Here is a 15,314-nt window from a genome sequence, read left to right as displayed (position 1 = left end):
ATGGTGATGACAGTATGGTGATGACAGTATGGTGATGACAGTATAGTGATAACAGTATGGTGATGACAGTATGGTGATGACTGTATGGTGATGACAGTATAGTGATGACAGTATGGTGATGACAGTATAGTGATAACAGTATGGTGATGACAGTATGGTGATGACAGTATGGTGATAACAGTATGGTGATAACAGTATAGTGATAACAGTATAGTGATGACAGTATAGTGATGACAGTATAGTGATGACAGTATGATGTTGACAGTATGGTGATGATAGTATAGTGATGACAGTATGGTGATAACAGTATGGTGATAACAGTATGGTGATGACAGTATGGTGATGACAGTATAGTGATGACAGTATAGTGATGATAGTATGGTGATGACAGTATAGTGATGACAGTATAGTGATGACAGTAAAGTGATGACATTTACATTACATTTACATTTAAGTAATTTAGCAGACGCTCTTATCCAGAGCGACTTACAAATTGGTGCATTCACCGTTCTGGATGAGTTGTAGGGGTTTAATGGCACAGGCAGGGAGCCCAGCCAACAGCGAGTTGCAGTAATCCAGACGGGAGATGACAAGTGCCTGGATTAGGACCTGTGCTGCTTCCTGTGTGAGGCAGGGTCGTACTCTGCGGATGTTGTAGAGCATGAACCTACAGGAACGGGCCACCGCCTTGATGTTAGTTGAGAACGACAGGGTGTTGTCCAGGATCACGCCAAGGTTCTTAGCGCTCTGGGAGGAGGACACAATGGAGTTGTCAACCGTGATGGCGAGATCATGGAACGGGCAGTCCTTCCCCGGGAGGAAGAGCAGCTCTGTCTTGCCGAGGTTCAGCTTGAGGTGGTGATCCGTCATCCACACTGATATGTCTGCCAGACATGCAGAGATGCGATTCGCCACCTGGTCATCAGAAGGGGGAAAGGAGAAGATTAATTGTGTGTCGTCTGCATAGCAATGATAGGAGAGACCATGTGAGGTTATGACAGAGCCAAGTGACTTGTTGTATAGCAAGAATAGGAGAGGGCCTAGAACAGAGCCCTGGGGGACACCAGTGGTGAGAGCGCGTGGTGAGGAGACAGATTCTCGCCACGCCACCTGGTAGGAGCGACCTGTCAGGTAGGACGCAATCCAAGCGTGGGCCGCGCCGGAGATGCCCAACTCGGAGAGGGTGGAGAGGAGGATCTGATGGTTCACAGTATCGAAGGCAGCCGATAGATCTAGAAGGATGAGAGCAGAGGATGAGAGAGTTAGCTTTAGCAGTGCGGAGCACCTCCGTGATACAGAGGAGAGCAGTCTCAGTTGAATGACTAGTCTTGAAACCTGACTGATTTGGATCAAGAAGGTCATTCAGAGAGAGATAGCGGGAGAGCTGGCCAAGGACGGCACGTTCAAGAGTTTTGGAGAGAAAAGAAAGAAGGGATACTGGTCTGTATTTAAACCATGACAGTATGGTGATGACAGTATAGTGATGACAGTATGGTGATGACAGTATGGTGATGACAGTATGGTGATGACAGTATGGTGATGACAGTATAGTGATGACAGTATGGTGATGACAGTATGGTGATGACAGTATAGTGATGACAGTATGATGTTGACAGTATGGTGATGACAGTATAGTGATGACAGTATGGTGATGACAGTATGGTGATGAGTATAGTGATGACAGTAGTAGTAGTGATGATAGTATAGTGATGGTGATGACAGTATGGTGATGACAGTATAGTGATGACAGTATAGTGATGACAGTATGGTGATGACAGTATAGTGATGACAGTATGGTGATGACAGTATAGTGATGTATAGTGATGACAGTATAGTGATGACAGTATGGTGATATATGGTGATGACAGTATAGTGTGATGACAGTATAGTGTGATGATGTTGACAGTATGGTGATGACAGTATAGTGATGACAGTATAGTGATGACAGTATAGTGATGACAGTATGATGTTGACAGTATGGTGATGACAGTATAGTGATGACAGTATAGTGATGATGGTGATAACAGTATGGTGATGACAGTATAGTGATGACAGTATAGTGATGACAGTATAGTGATGACAGTATAGTGATGACAGTAGTATGGTGATGACAGTATGATAGTATAGTGATGACAGTATGATGACAGTATGGTGATGATGGTGAGTATAGTGATGACAGTATGGTGATGACAGTATAGTGATGACAGTATGGTGATGACAGTATAGTGATGACAGTATGGTGATGACAGTATAGTGATGACAGTATAGTGATGACAGTATGATGTTGACAGTATAGTGATGACAGTATGGTGATGACAGTATGGTGATGACAGTATGGTGATGACAGTATGGTGATGACAGTATAGTGATGACAGTATGATGTTGACAGTATGGTGATGACAGTATAGTGATAACAGTATGGTGATGACAGTATGGTGATGACAGTATGGTGATAACAGTATGGTGATAACAGTATAGTGATGACAGTATAGTGATGACTGTATAGTGATGACAGTATGATGTTGACAGTATGGTGATGACAGTATAGTGTTGACAGTATGGTGATGACAGTATAGTGATGACAGTATGGTGATAACAGTATAGTGATGACAGTATAGTGATGACAGTATGGTGATGACAGTATAGTGATGACAGTAAGGTGATGACAGTATAGTGATAACAGTATAGTGATAACAGTATAGTGATAACAGTATGGTGATGACAGTATGGTGATGACAGTATAGTGATGACAGTATAGTGATGACAGTATGATGTTGACAGTATGGTGATGATAGTATAGTGATAACAGTATGGTGATGACAGTATGGTGATGACAGTATGGTGATAACAGTATGGTGATTACAGTATAGTGATGACAGTATAGTGATGACAGTATAGTGATGACAGTATGGTGATGACAGTATAGTGATGACAGTAGGGTGACAACAGTATGGTGATGACAGTATAGTGATGACAGTATAGTGATGACAGTATAGTGATTATGGTTGAAACTGTGTGTGTGTCATATTGACAGTCTGATGATCATAGTATGAAATTTGTGCTGCTGGAAATGAGATGATTTATTAAGGCGCGCACACACACACACACACACACACACACACACACGCACGCGCACGCACACACACACACGCACGCACACGCACACGCACACGCACGCACGCGCACACGCACACACGCGCACGCACACACACAAATGAAATCATGTGCTTCTACAGAGCAGGCAGTGTTAATACATTATACTGTGCAGTACTGTAGTCTGCTGCACTGATGATGTGTTCTGGACGGTCATTCAGTTATAATTGTATTCTCTCATACAATGGGATTGGAACTAATTCAGTGGTCATGTGGTTCGAGTCCATCCTGAGATCGGAAGGTTGGGGGTTCCATCCCCAGTCAAGTCATATCACAGACATTATATCAACAGACAGACATTAGATCAATAGACAGACATTAGATCAACAGAGAACAGACATTAGATCAACAGACAGACATTAGATCAATAGACAGACATTAGATCAACAGAGAACAGACATTAGATCAACAGACAGACATTAGATCAACAGACAACAGACATTAGATCAACAGACAGACATTAGATCAACAGAGAACAGACATTAGATCAACAGACAGACATTAGATCAACAGACAGACATTAGATCAATAGACAGACATTAGATCAATAGACAGACATTAGATCAACAGAGAACAGACATTAGATCAACAGACAAGAAATTAGATCAACAGACAAGACATTATATCAACAGACAGACATTAGATCAACAGACAGACATTAGATCAACAGACAAGACATTAGATCAACAGACAGACATTAGATCAACAGACAGACATTAGATCAACAGACAGACATTAGATCAACAGACAGACATTAGATCAACAGACAGACATTAGATCAACAGACAGACATTAGATCAACAGACAGACATTAGATCAACAGACAGACATTAGATCAACAGACAGACATTAGATCAACAGAGAACAGACATTAGATCAACAGACAGACATTAGATCAACAGACAAGACATTAGATCAACAGAGAACAGACATTAGATCAACAGACAAGACATTAGATCAACAGACAAGACATTATATCAACAGACAGACATTAGATCAACAGAGAACAGACATTAGATCAACAGACAAGACATTAGATCAACAGACAAGACATTATATCAACAGACAGACATTAGATCAACTAGATCAAGAACAGACATTAGATCAACAGACAGACATTAGATCAACAGACATTAGAACAGACATTAGATCAACAGACAGACATTAGATCAACAGACAAGACATTAGATCAACAGAGAACAGACATTAGATCAACAGACAAGACATTAGATCAACAGACAAGACATTATATCAACAGACAGACATTAGATCAACAGAGAACAGACATTAGATCAACAGACAAGACATTAGATCAACAGACAAGACATTATATCAACAGACAGACATTAGATCAACTGAGAACAGACATTAGATCAACAGACAGACATTAGATCAACAGAGAACAGACATTAGATCAACAGACAGACATTAGATCAACAGACAGACATTAGATCAACAGACAGACATTAGATCAACAGACAGACATTAGATCAATAGACAGACATTAGATCAATAGACAGACATTTAGATCAACAGAGAACAGACATTAGATCAACAGACAAGACATTAGATCAACAGACAAGACATTAGATCAACAGACAGACATTAGATCAACAGACAGACATTAGATCAACAGAGAACAGACATTAGATCAACAGAGAACAGACATTAGATCAACAGACAGACATTAGATCAATAGACAGACATTAGATCAACAGACAGACATTAGATCAACAGACAGACATTAGATCAACAAACAAGACATTAGATCAACAGAGAACAGACATTAGATCAACAGAGAACAGACATTAGATCAACAGACAGACATTAGATCAACAGAGAACAGACATTAGATCAACAGACAGACATTAGATCAACAGACAGACATTAAATCAACAGACAAGACATTAGATCAACAGACAGACATTAGATCAACAGAGAACAGACATTAGATCAACAGACAGACATTAGATCAACAGACAGGCATTAGATCCACAGACAGACATTAGATCAACAGACAGACATTAGATCAACAGACAAGACATTAGATCAACAGACAAGACATTAGATCAACAGACAAGACATTAGATCAACAGAGAACAGACATTAGATCAACAGAGAACAGACATTAGATCAACAGACAGACATTAGATCAACAGACAGACATTAGATCAACAGAGAACAGACATTAGATCAACAGAGAACAGACATTAGATCAATAGACAGACATTAGATCAACAGACAGACATTAGATCAACAGAGAACAGACATTAGATCAACAGACAGACATTAGATCAACAGAGAACAGACATTAGTTAGATTGATGAACACACCCAGTGAAACTCTGTCATCTCCAGAAGGGGTTATTACATGGTGAACTACTGATGTATTGAAACACTGGCATAGCACACTGGCCCCTGTCCAACCACACTGGCCCCTGACCAACCACACTGGCCCCTGAACAACCACACTGCTGCCCCCCCTATAATCTGAAAAGGGCAGTCTGTCTGTATAGCGGTTGTCCTGACAATCATAGCGTTGTTCCCTGTCGGGACACAGCTGGACATTGAGGGGAGCCAGGGATATGCATCTCACAGCCCTATCTAGTAACCCTACTGTTTCAACATGTCCTAGTGATTTACTGCCCCTAGACTGTAAGTTACATTATCACACAGACAACTAAAATTGAACACATTTTGTGTGACTACGGCGCAAGCAAAAGAAAATGGAAGCATGTCCTAATTTAGCGGAGCGTCAAAGCGGATGTAACAGTATAACTTTAGACCGTCCCCTCGCCCATACCCGGGCGCGAACCAGGGACCCTCTGCACACATCAACAGCAGTCACCCTCGAAGCATCGTTACCCATCGCTCCACAAAAGCCGCGGCCCATGCAGAGCAAGGGGAACTACTACTTCAAGGTCTCAGAGCAAGTGACGTCATCGATTGAAACACTATTTAGCGCGCACCACCGCTAACTAAGCTAGCGTTTCTCATCCGTTACACAGACACCACTCTAGTATCCACACTTTCAAACTCCGATAATAACTAGTGATTTACTGTTAATTCGGACACAATATCAACCCATGAGTAGCGTCTGGATTTATGTCGTGCTCTCTTTGGATTCGGTTCTCTTCTTCTAATCCCCTGTGTTCACATCTCTCTCTCTCTCTCTCTCTCTCTCTCTCTCTCTCTCTCTCTCACACTCACTCACTCACTCACTCACTCACTCACATATATCCTTCTGTCTCCAACCACCCCACTCCCTCTTCGTTATCAGTCCTGCCAGTCTGAATTTACTGCCAGTTTGGGCAGGGTGCACATCTGGTCTTTATTTAAGTGAAAACCATCCTCTTCCTTCTCATTCTCTCTTCCTCCTTTCCTCTTCATCTCCCCCTCTTCTCCTGCTCCTCCTCCTCTCATTCGGTCCTTCTCATCCCCCCCCCCTTGGCTCTGGCATGTATTCATGAACCTTGTCCTAACAAGAATTGCCGAAGAACTTTTCATCTGAAGACACTCCATCTATAATCTCTAATTGTTTTTACACTCCCATCTTGCTGTCATCAAACACATGCTGATGTGATCCAGCTGTATGAGAGATAAACAACAGCACTCTGTACATTTCTATGAAACTATACCACCACGCACAGAGGACGATACGGACGAGACGTGGCTGCTTCTAAAGATGGGGGAAAGACCACTGAATGAGTGGCAGAGAGCGACGAGAGGAATTCAGAGGTGGCTGAGTGCTGATCAAGTGAGATTTTAAATAGCAAGGGGTTTGAAGACAGAGGGCGACGAGAGGAATTCAGAGGTGGCTGAGTGGTGATCAAGTGAGATTTTAAATAGCAAGGGGTTTGAAGACAGAGGGCGACGAGAGGAATTCAGAGGTGGCTGAGTGCTGATCAAGTGAGATTTTAAATAGCAAGGGGTTTGAAGACAGAGGGCGACGAGAGGAATTCAGAGGTGGCTGAGTGCTGATCAAGTGAGATTTTAAATAGCAAGGGGTTTGAAGACAGAGGGCGACGAGAGGAATTCAGAGGTGGCTGAGTGCTGATCAAGTGAGATTTTAAATAGCAAGGGGTTTGAAGACAGAGGGCGAAGAGAGGAATTCAGAGGTGGCTGAGTGCTGATCAAGTGAGATTTTAAATAGCAAGGGGTTTGAAGACAGAGGGCGAAGAGAGGAATTCAGAGGTGGCTGAGTGCTGATCAAGTGAGATTTTAAATAGCAAGGGGTTTGAAGACAGAGGGCGAAGAGAGGAATTCAGAGGTGGCTGAGTGCTGATCAAGTGAGATTTTAAATAGCAAGGGGTTTGAAGACAGAGGGCGAAGAGAGGAATTCAGAGGTGGCTGAGTGCTGATCAAGTGAGATTTTAAATAGCAAGGGGTTTGAAGACAGAGGGCGACGAGAGGAATTCAGAGGTGGCTGAGTGCTGATCAAGTGAGATTTTAAATAGCAAGGGGTTTGAAGACAGAGGGCGACGAGAGGAATTCAGAGGTGGCTGAGTGCTGATCAAGTGAGATTTTAAATAGCAAGGGGTTTGAAGACAGAGGGCGAAGAGAGGAATTCAGAGATGGCTGAGTGCTGATCAAGTGAGATTTTAAATAGCAAGGGGTTTGAAGACAGAGGGCGACGAGAGGAATTCAGAGGTGGCTGAGTGCTGATCAAGTGAGATTTTAAATAGCAAGGGGTTTGAAGACAGAGGGCGACGAGAGGAATTCAGAGGTGGCTGAGTGCTGATCAAGTGAGATTTTAAATAGCAAGGGGTTTGAAGACAGAGGGCGAAGAGAGAGAAAGCGACACTAACACAGACATTTTTGACATTCCGAACTGAGTAGCAGCTTCATCTATCGAGAGAGAGAGAGACAAGTTGTCTAACCATGACCCACCCACTGTTTACCTCTTTCTGATCCCTCTCTACCTAACCTCATTCACCCATTCTTCACCTCTGTCACACTCACTCGCTTTGTTGTCGAAATGCCCTGTAGAAATAGTTTAAGTAAAATAGTGTCTGTGTACTCTACATGCTGATGTTTCTGAGGATATTGGGATAGAGTCACGTGGATTCGGGGAGCTTTGCCTGAGATGGGGTGAGTAGGGTCCCACGTCCCTGAATGGAGTGAGGTTGAGCTGGGTGAGAGAATAGAGGGATGAATTATTTCACACACCAACACTTAAACCAAGCTAAAAACCATTGCTGGTGCACCCAATAGACTAGCACAATGTATAGGCTACTGACTGGTTGTTGATGAGGAGGAGGACAAGGAGGAGGAGGAGGAATCTTCGTAGTATACTTACTATTGGTTGAAATGGACATGTCAGAATTAGTACTTTAGATGTATTTATCATGAGAGAAAGTAGTTGTTTTTTTGAACATCTGAACCCAGCTGTTAGATGACCTGTCAACACCAGCCCATCCTGTCTGAACCCAGCTGTTAGATGACCTGTCAACACCAGCCCCCCCCTATCTGAACCCAGCTGTTAGATGACCTGTCAACACCAGCCCACCCTGTCTGAACCCAGCTGTTAGATGACCTGTCAACACCAGCCCCCCCTGTCTGAACCCAGCTGTTAGATGACCTGTCAACACCAGCCCACCCTGTCTGAACCCAGCACCAACCCATCCTGTCTGAACCCAGCTGTTAGATGACCTGTCAACACCAGCCCCCCCCTGTCTGAACCCAGCTGTTAGATGACCTGTCAACACCAGCCCACCCTGTCTGAACCCAGCTGTTAGATGACCTGTCAACACCAGCCCACCCTGTCTGAACCCAGCTGTTAGATGACCTGTCAACACCAGCCCACCCTGTCTGAACCCAGCTGTTAGATGACCTGTCAACACCAGCCCCCCCCTGTCTGAACCCAGCTGTTAGATGACCTGTCAACACCAGCACCCCCTGTCTGAACCCAGCTGTTAGATGACCTGTCAACACCAGCCCCCCCTGTCTGAACCCAGCTGTTAGATGACCTGTCAACACCAGCCCACCCTGTCTGAACCCAGCTGTTAGATGACCTGTCAACACCAGCCCACCCTGTCTGAACCCAGCACCAACCCACCCTGTCTGAACCCAGCTGTTAGATGACCTGTCAGCACCAACCCATCCTGTCTGAACCCAGCTGTTAGATGACCTCAGCACCAACCCATCCTGTCTGAACCCAGCTGTTAGATGACCTGTCAACACCAGCCCCCCCTGTCTGAACCCAGCTGTTAGATGACCTGTCAACACCAGCCCACCCTGTCTGAACCCAGCTGTTAGATGACCTGTCAACACCAGCCCACCCTGTCTGAACCCAGCTGTTAGATGACCTGTCAACACCAGCCCACCCTGTCTGAACCCAGCTGTTAGATGACCTGTCAGCACCAACCCATCCTGTCTGAACCCAGCTGTTAGATGACCTGTCAGCACCAACCCATCCTGTCTGAACCCAGCTGTTAGATGACCTGTCAGCACCAACCCATCCTGTCTGAACCCAGCTGTTAGATGACCTGTCAACACCAGCCCCCCCTGTCTGAACCCAGCACCAACCCATCCTGTCTGAACCCAGCTGTTAGATGACCTGTCAACACCAGCCCACCCTGTCTGAACCCAGCTGTTAGATGACCTGTCAACACCAGCCTACCCTGTCTGAACCCAGCTGTTAGATGACCTGTCAACACCAGCCCACCCTGTCTGAACCCAGCTGTTAGATGACCTGTCAACACCAGCCCACCCTGTCTGAACCCAGCACCAACCCATCCTGTCTGAACCCAGCTGTTAGATGACCTGTCAACACCAGCCCCCCCTGTCTGAACCCAGCACCAACCCACCCTGTCTGAACCCAACACGAACCCATCCTGTCTGAACCCATCCTGTCTGGACCCATCCTGTCTGAACCCAACACCAGCCCATCCTGTCTGGACCCAACACCAGCCCATCCTGTCTGAACCCATCCTGTCTGAACCCATCCTGTCTGACCCCATCCTGTCTGAACCCATCCTGTCTGAACCCATCCTGTCTGAACCCAACACCAACCGATCATGTCTGGACTCAGACATAAGATCCAGATGGCCATAGTCTTGGTCTTAGCGTTCCCAAACAGTGAAACAGAATCCAGCATCACTCTCTGTGGTCTAGTTCACTCAGGTGATACAACTGATGTACAACACATTCTCTCTCTTTTCTACTCCCCCCTCGTCCTCCTCTCTCTCTCTCTCTCTGTAGGTCATGATATTACCAGCTCCTTGGAGCCAGCGAACATTGACACCAGTATTCTGGAGGACTACATTAGTAAGGAGGACGACAGCACTGACATGTGAGTGGCTCCCGGGAAACGGTATAAAACGTTTTGTAATTGAAAACGTAAATTGGGTTTTTCTTATTGGACAGGTCCAGGTATTCCCTCGCTGTTTCAGTCAGTTTTCATCCTTTTGGTGCCTAATGAACCACACCTGTCTGTGTTGTCTGTCATTGTCATGCCAAACAACCACAGGAGTTAGCGACAACACAAACACATCTGTGACCAGCTTATCAATGCGACCAAACAACAAGTATGTCTAACCAGGGTAGCGTTTATTAGGTACCAAATGTGGGGAAAAAATGTGCTGAAAAAGGGACTGGATTTGTCCAACAAGAAACATAGGTTTTTGTTTTCTGTTGCAAAACGCTTTAATACGTTTTCAATTGAGTGCCCTGATAAACACGACCCACCTCAACACACAATAACCAATTCATAACATGCTATTCTAGGGACATTTCCAATTGAACTAATATTAATGAACACAATCACATGGTTGTCTGACCTAGCTACTTTTAGATGAATGACTGTAAGTCTGGATAAGAACGGCAGCTAAATGATCAAAATGTAAAATATGTAAATATATAATATATATATATATATATATATATATATATATATATATATATTCTCCTCCGTGTTTCCCCAGCTGTTTTTCTGAGGTCCATAGCGGTGCCCCAGGGCCTAACTCTTACTCATCACCCCAAGCCGGAGTTTCCTCTTCTGGGGGTGGTTTGCAGTGTGGCGTGAACCCCCCTATCCCCCTCCGTCAGGGAAACCCCCACTCCCACCACCAACTCCAGCCCTGCCAAACCCCCTACCCCCCACCCCTGGGCCTGCTGAGACACAACAACTACCCCTGCCTGGGGCAACACAACCACCAGCAGAACCACCAGCAGCAGCAGGACCACATCAAGCCTGAACACAGAGGACACTACGCACCAGGGTGAGCTGGCGAGATGGGGGTGATGGGGGGGGTGAGGGAGGGAGTCAAGGAGTGATGCTAAGGGTTAGGGTTAGGTTGAGGGAGTGGGTGATGGTGGGGGTTAGGGTGAGGGAAAGGGAGTGGGTGATGGTGAGGGTTAGAGTGAGGGAAAGGGAGTGGGTGATGGTGGGGGTTAGGGTGAGGGAAAGGGAGTGGGTGATGGTGAGGGTGAGGGAAAGGGAGTGGGTGATGGTGATGGTGAGGGTTAGGGTGAGGGAAAGGGAGTGGGTGATGGTTAGGGTGAGGGAAAGGGAGTGGGTGATTGTGATGGTGAGGGTTAGGGTGAGGGAAAGGGAGTGGGTGATGGTTAGGGTGAGGGTGAGGGAAAGGGAGTGGGTGATGGTAAGGGTGAGGGAAAGGGAGTGGGTGATGGTGAGGTGTAGGGTGAGGGAAAGGGTGATGGTGATGGTGAGGGGTAGGGTGAGGGAAAGGGAGTGGGTGATGGTGATGGTGAGGGGTAGGGTGAGGGAAAGGGAGTGGGTGATGGTGAGGGGTAGGGTGAGGGAAAGGGTGTGGGGGATGGTGATGGTGAGGGGTAGAGCGTCTGCTAAATGACTTAAATGTAAATGTCTTAAATGGGTAGGATGAGGGTGAGGGAGTGGGTGAGGGTGAGGGCTAGGGTGAGGGAAAGGGTGTGGGTGATGGTGATGGTGAGGGCTAGGGTGAGGGTGAGGGTGAGGGAGTGGGTGAGGGCTAGGGTGAGGGTGAGGGAAAGAGAGTGGGTGATGGTTAGGGTGAGGGAAAGGGAGTGGGTGATGGTGAGGGCTAGTGTGAGGGTGAGGGAGTGGGTGAGGGTTTGGGCTAGTGTGAGGGTGAGGGAGTGGGTGAGGGTGAGGGTGAGGCTGAGCTGTCTGGGACTATAAATGGATAGATGGATGATGGGGAATGGTAGGCAACAGAAACTGACATGTTGGAATTATAGAGCAAGATGACAGATTATGCTACTACAGTATGTGGACACCTGCTAGTTGAACATCTCATGGGCATTAATATAGAGTTGGTCTCCTCTTTGCTGCTATAACAGCCTCCACTCTTCTGGGAAGGATTTCTACTAGATGTTGGAACATTGCTGCTATAACAGCCTCCACTCTTCTGGGAAGGCTTTCCACTAGATGTTGGAACATTGCTGCTATAACAGCCTCCACTCTTCTGGGAAGGCTTTCCACTAGATGTTGGAACATTGCTGCTATAACAGCCTCCACTCTTCTGGGAAGGCTTTCCACTAGATGTTGGAACATTGCTGCTATAACAGCCTCCACTCTTCTGGGAAGGCTTTCCACTAGATGTTGGAACATTGCTGCTATAACAGCCTCCACTCTTCTGGGAAGGCTTTCCACTAGATGTTGGAACATTGCTGCTATAACAGCCTCCACTCTTCTGGGAAGGCTTTCCACTAGATGTTGGAACATTGCTGCTATAACAGCCTCCACTCTTCTGGGAAGGCTTTCCACTAGATGTTGGAACATTGCTGCTATAACAGCCTCCACTCTTCTGGGAAGGCTTTCCACTAGATGTTGGAACATTGCTGCGATAACAGCCTCTACTCTTCTGGGAAGGCTTTCCACTAGATGTTGGAACATTGCTGCGATAACAGCCTCCACTCTTCTGGGAAGGCTTTCCACTAGTTGTTGGAACATTGTTGCGGGGACTTGCTTCCATTCAGCCACAAGAGCATTAGTGAGGTCGGGCACTAATATTTACAGTTTAGCCTGCTACTTTTTAATAAGTTGTATCATCAACGTGAGATACAACTTGAAAAGATAAGTCATAGTAGCTCACATTTAACCGATGAGCCAGACTCATGTCTACAATGACATGATGGTTTAGGTCTAGATTCACACCATAGACACCCTCATACTAAATCCAGCTCCGTTATGTAATCAGTGCTAGAGAGTGAAAATGTGAGGAAGGTAGATATCAAAGACTATATTACAGAAAACAGACAGATGGCCTGGAAATAACTCATGCAATCGAATGCACAACACAATGTAGATGATTTTAATGCAGCTAAATATGTTATCGCCTTTCAAAAATATATAAGAGATATTTTAAAATCACGGGCACATGTTTGTGATAAAATCTGTATTGATCTTTATACCAACCAATCAATGTTTCTCTACTACGTTCCAGGACGCTCCCAGAGTCCCCGCCAGACTCCAGCTCTGAGCCATACTCCCCTCAGCAGGTCAATGGTAAGTCCAGCTCTGAGCCGTACTCCCCTCAGCAGGTCAATGGTAAGTCCAGCTCTGAGCCATACTCCCCTCAGCAGGTCAATGGTAAGTCCAGCTCTGAGCCATACTCACCTCAGCAGGTCAATGGTAAGTCCAGCTCTGAGCCATACTCCCCTCAGCAGGTCAATGGTAAGTCCAGCTCTGAGCCATACTCCCCTCAGCAGGTCAATGGTAAGTCCAGCTCTGAGCCGTACTCCCCTCAGCAGGTCAATGGTAAGTCCAGCTCTGAGCCATACTCCCCTCAGCAGGTCAATGGTAAGTCCAGCTCTGAGCCGTACTCCCCTCAGCAGGTCAATGGTAAGTCCAGCTCTGAGCCTTATACTCACCTCAGCAGGTCAATGGTAAGTCCAGCTCTGAGCCATACTCCCCTCAGCAGGTCAATGGTAAGTCCAGCTCTGAGCCGTACTCACCTCAGCAGGTCAATGGTAAGTCCAGCTCTGAGCCGTACTCACCTCAGCAGGTCAATGGTAAGTCCAGCTCTGAGCCATACTCCCCTCAGCAGGTCAATGGTAAGTCCAGCTCTGAGCCGTACTCCCCTCAGCAGGTCAATGGTAAGTCCAGCTCTGAGCCATACTCACCTCAGCAGGTCAATGGTAAGTCCAGCTCTGAGCCTTACTCCCCTCAGCAGGTCAATGGTAAGTCCAGCTCTGAGCCTTACTCCCCTCAGCAGGTCAATGGTAAGTCCAGCTCTGAGCCGTACTCCCCTCAGCAGGTCAATGGTAAGTCTGAGCTCTCCTTTCCCTTGACTCTCTCCTGCTTCTTCCTGACTCTCTCAATTAAGAACAGTTTATGTTGTGGTTGTGAAGGAGAGAAGGTATAGAATAACAAAGGAAAGGCTGGTGTTGATGGACTAGAGGATATGGTGTTGATGGACTAGAGGATATGGTGTTGATGGACTAGAGGATATGGTGTTGATGGACTAGAGGATATGGTGTTGATGGACTAGAGGATATGGTGTTGATGGACTAGAGGATATGGTGTTGATGGACTAGAGGATATGGGGTTGATGGACTAGAGGATATGGTGTTGATGGACTAGAGGATATGATGTTGATGGACTAGAGGATATGGTGTTGATGGACTAGAGGATAAGGTGTTGATGGACTAGAGGATATGGTGTTGATGGACTAGAGGATATGGTGTTGATAGACTAGAGGATATGGTGTTGATAGACTAGAGGATATGGTGTTGATGGACTAGAGGATATGGTGTTGATGGACTAGAGGATATGATGTTGATGGACTAGAGGATATGGTGTTGATAGACTAGAGGATATGGTGTTGATGGACTAGAGGATATGGTGTTGATGGACTAGAGGATAAGGTGTTGATGGACTAGAGGATATGGTGTTGATAGACTAGAGGATATGGTGTTGATGGACTAGAGGATATGGTGTTGATGGACTAGAGGATAAGGTGTTGATGGACTAGAGGATATGGTGTTGATGGACTAGAGGATATGGTGTTGATGGACTAGAGGATATGGTGTTGATGGACTAGAGGATAAGGTGTTGATGGACTAGAGGATATGATGTTGATGGACTAGAGGATATGGTGTTGATGGACTAGAGGATATGATGTTGATGGACTAGAGGATATGATGTTGATGGACTAGAGGATATGGTGTTGATGGACTAGAGGATATGGTGTTGATGGACTAGAGGATATGGTG

The 15,314-nt window shown here is 45.8% G+C and overlaps 1 protein-coding gene across 1 annotated transcript in view; it reads left to right on the top strand.

Annotated features, from left to right (window-relative positions):
• The window catches only part of myrf (myelin regulatory factor), a 108,476-nt gene that overhangs the window by 19,601 nt on the left and 73,561 nt on the right, over positions 1-15,314 (top strand). Inside the window, 3 exon segments of the mRNA XM_046297264.1 lie at positions 10,356-10,446; positions 11,078-11,374; positions 13,544-13,605. Of these exon segments, the coding sequence (XP_046153220.1) occupies positions 10,356-10,446; positions 11,078-11,374; positions 13,544-13,605 (450 nt within the window).

The sequence above is a fragment of the Oncorhynchus gorbuscha genome, linkage group LG01, assembly GCF_021184085.1.
Source record: "Oncorhynchus gorbuscha isolate QuinsamMale2020 ecotype Even-year linkage group LG01, OgorEven_v1.0, whole genome shotgun sequence".
Classification (NCBI taxonomy): Eukaryota; Metazoa; Chordata; class Actinopteri; order Salmoniformes; family Salmonidae; genus Oncorhynchus; species Oncorhynchus gorbuscha.
This window is presented reverse-complemented; position numbering and strand designations above follow the sequence as displayed.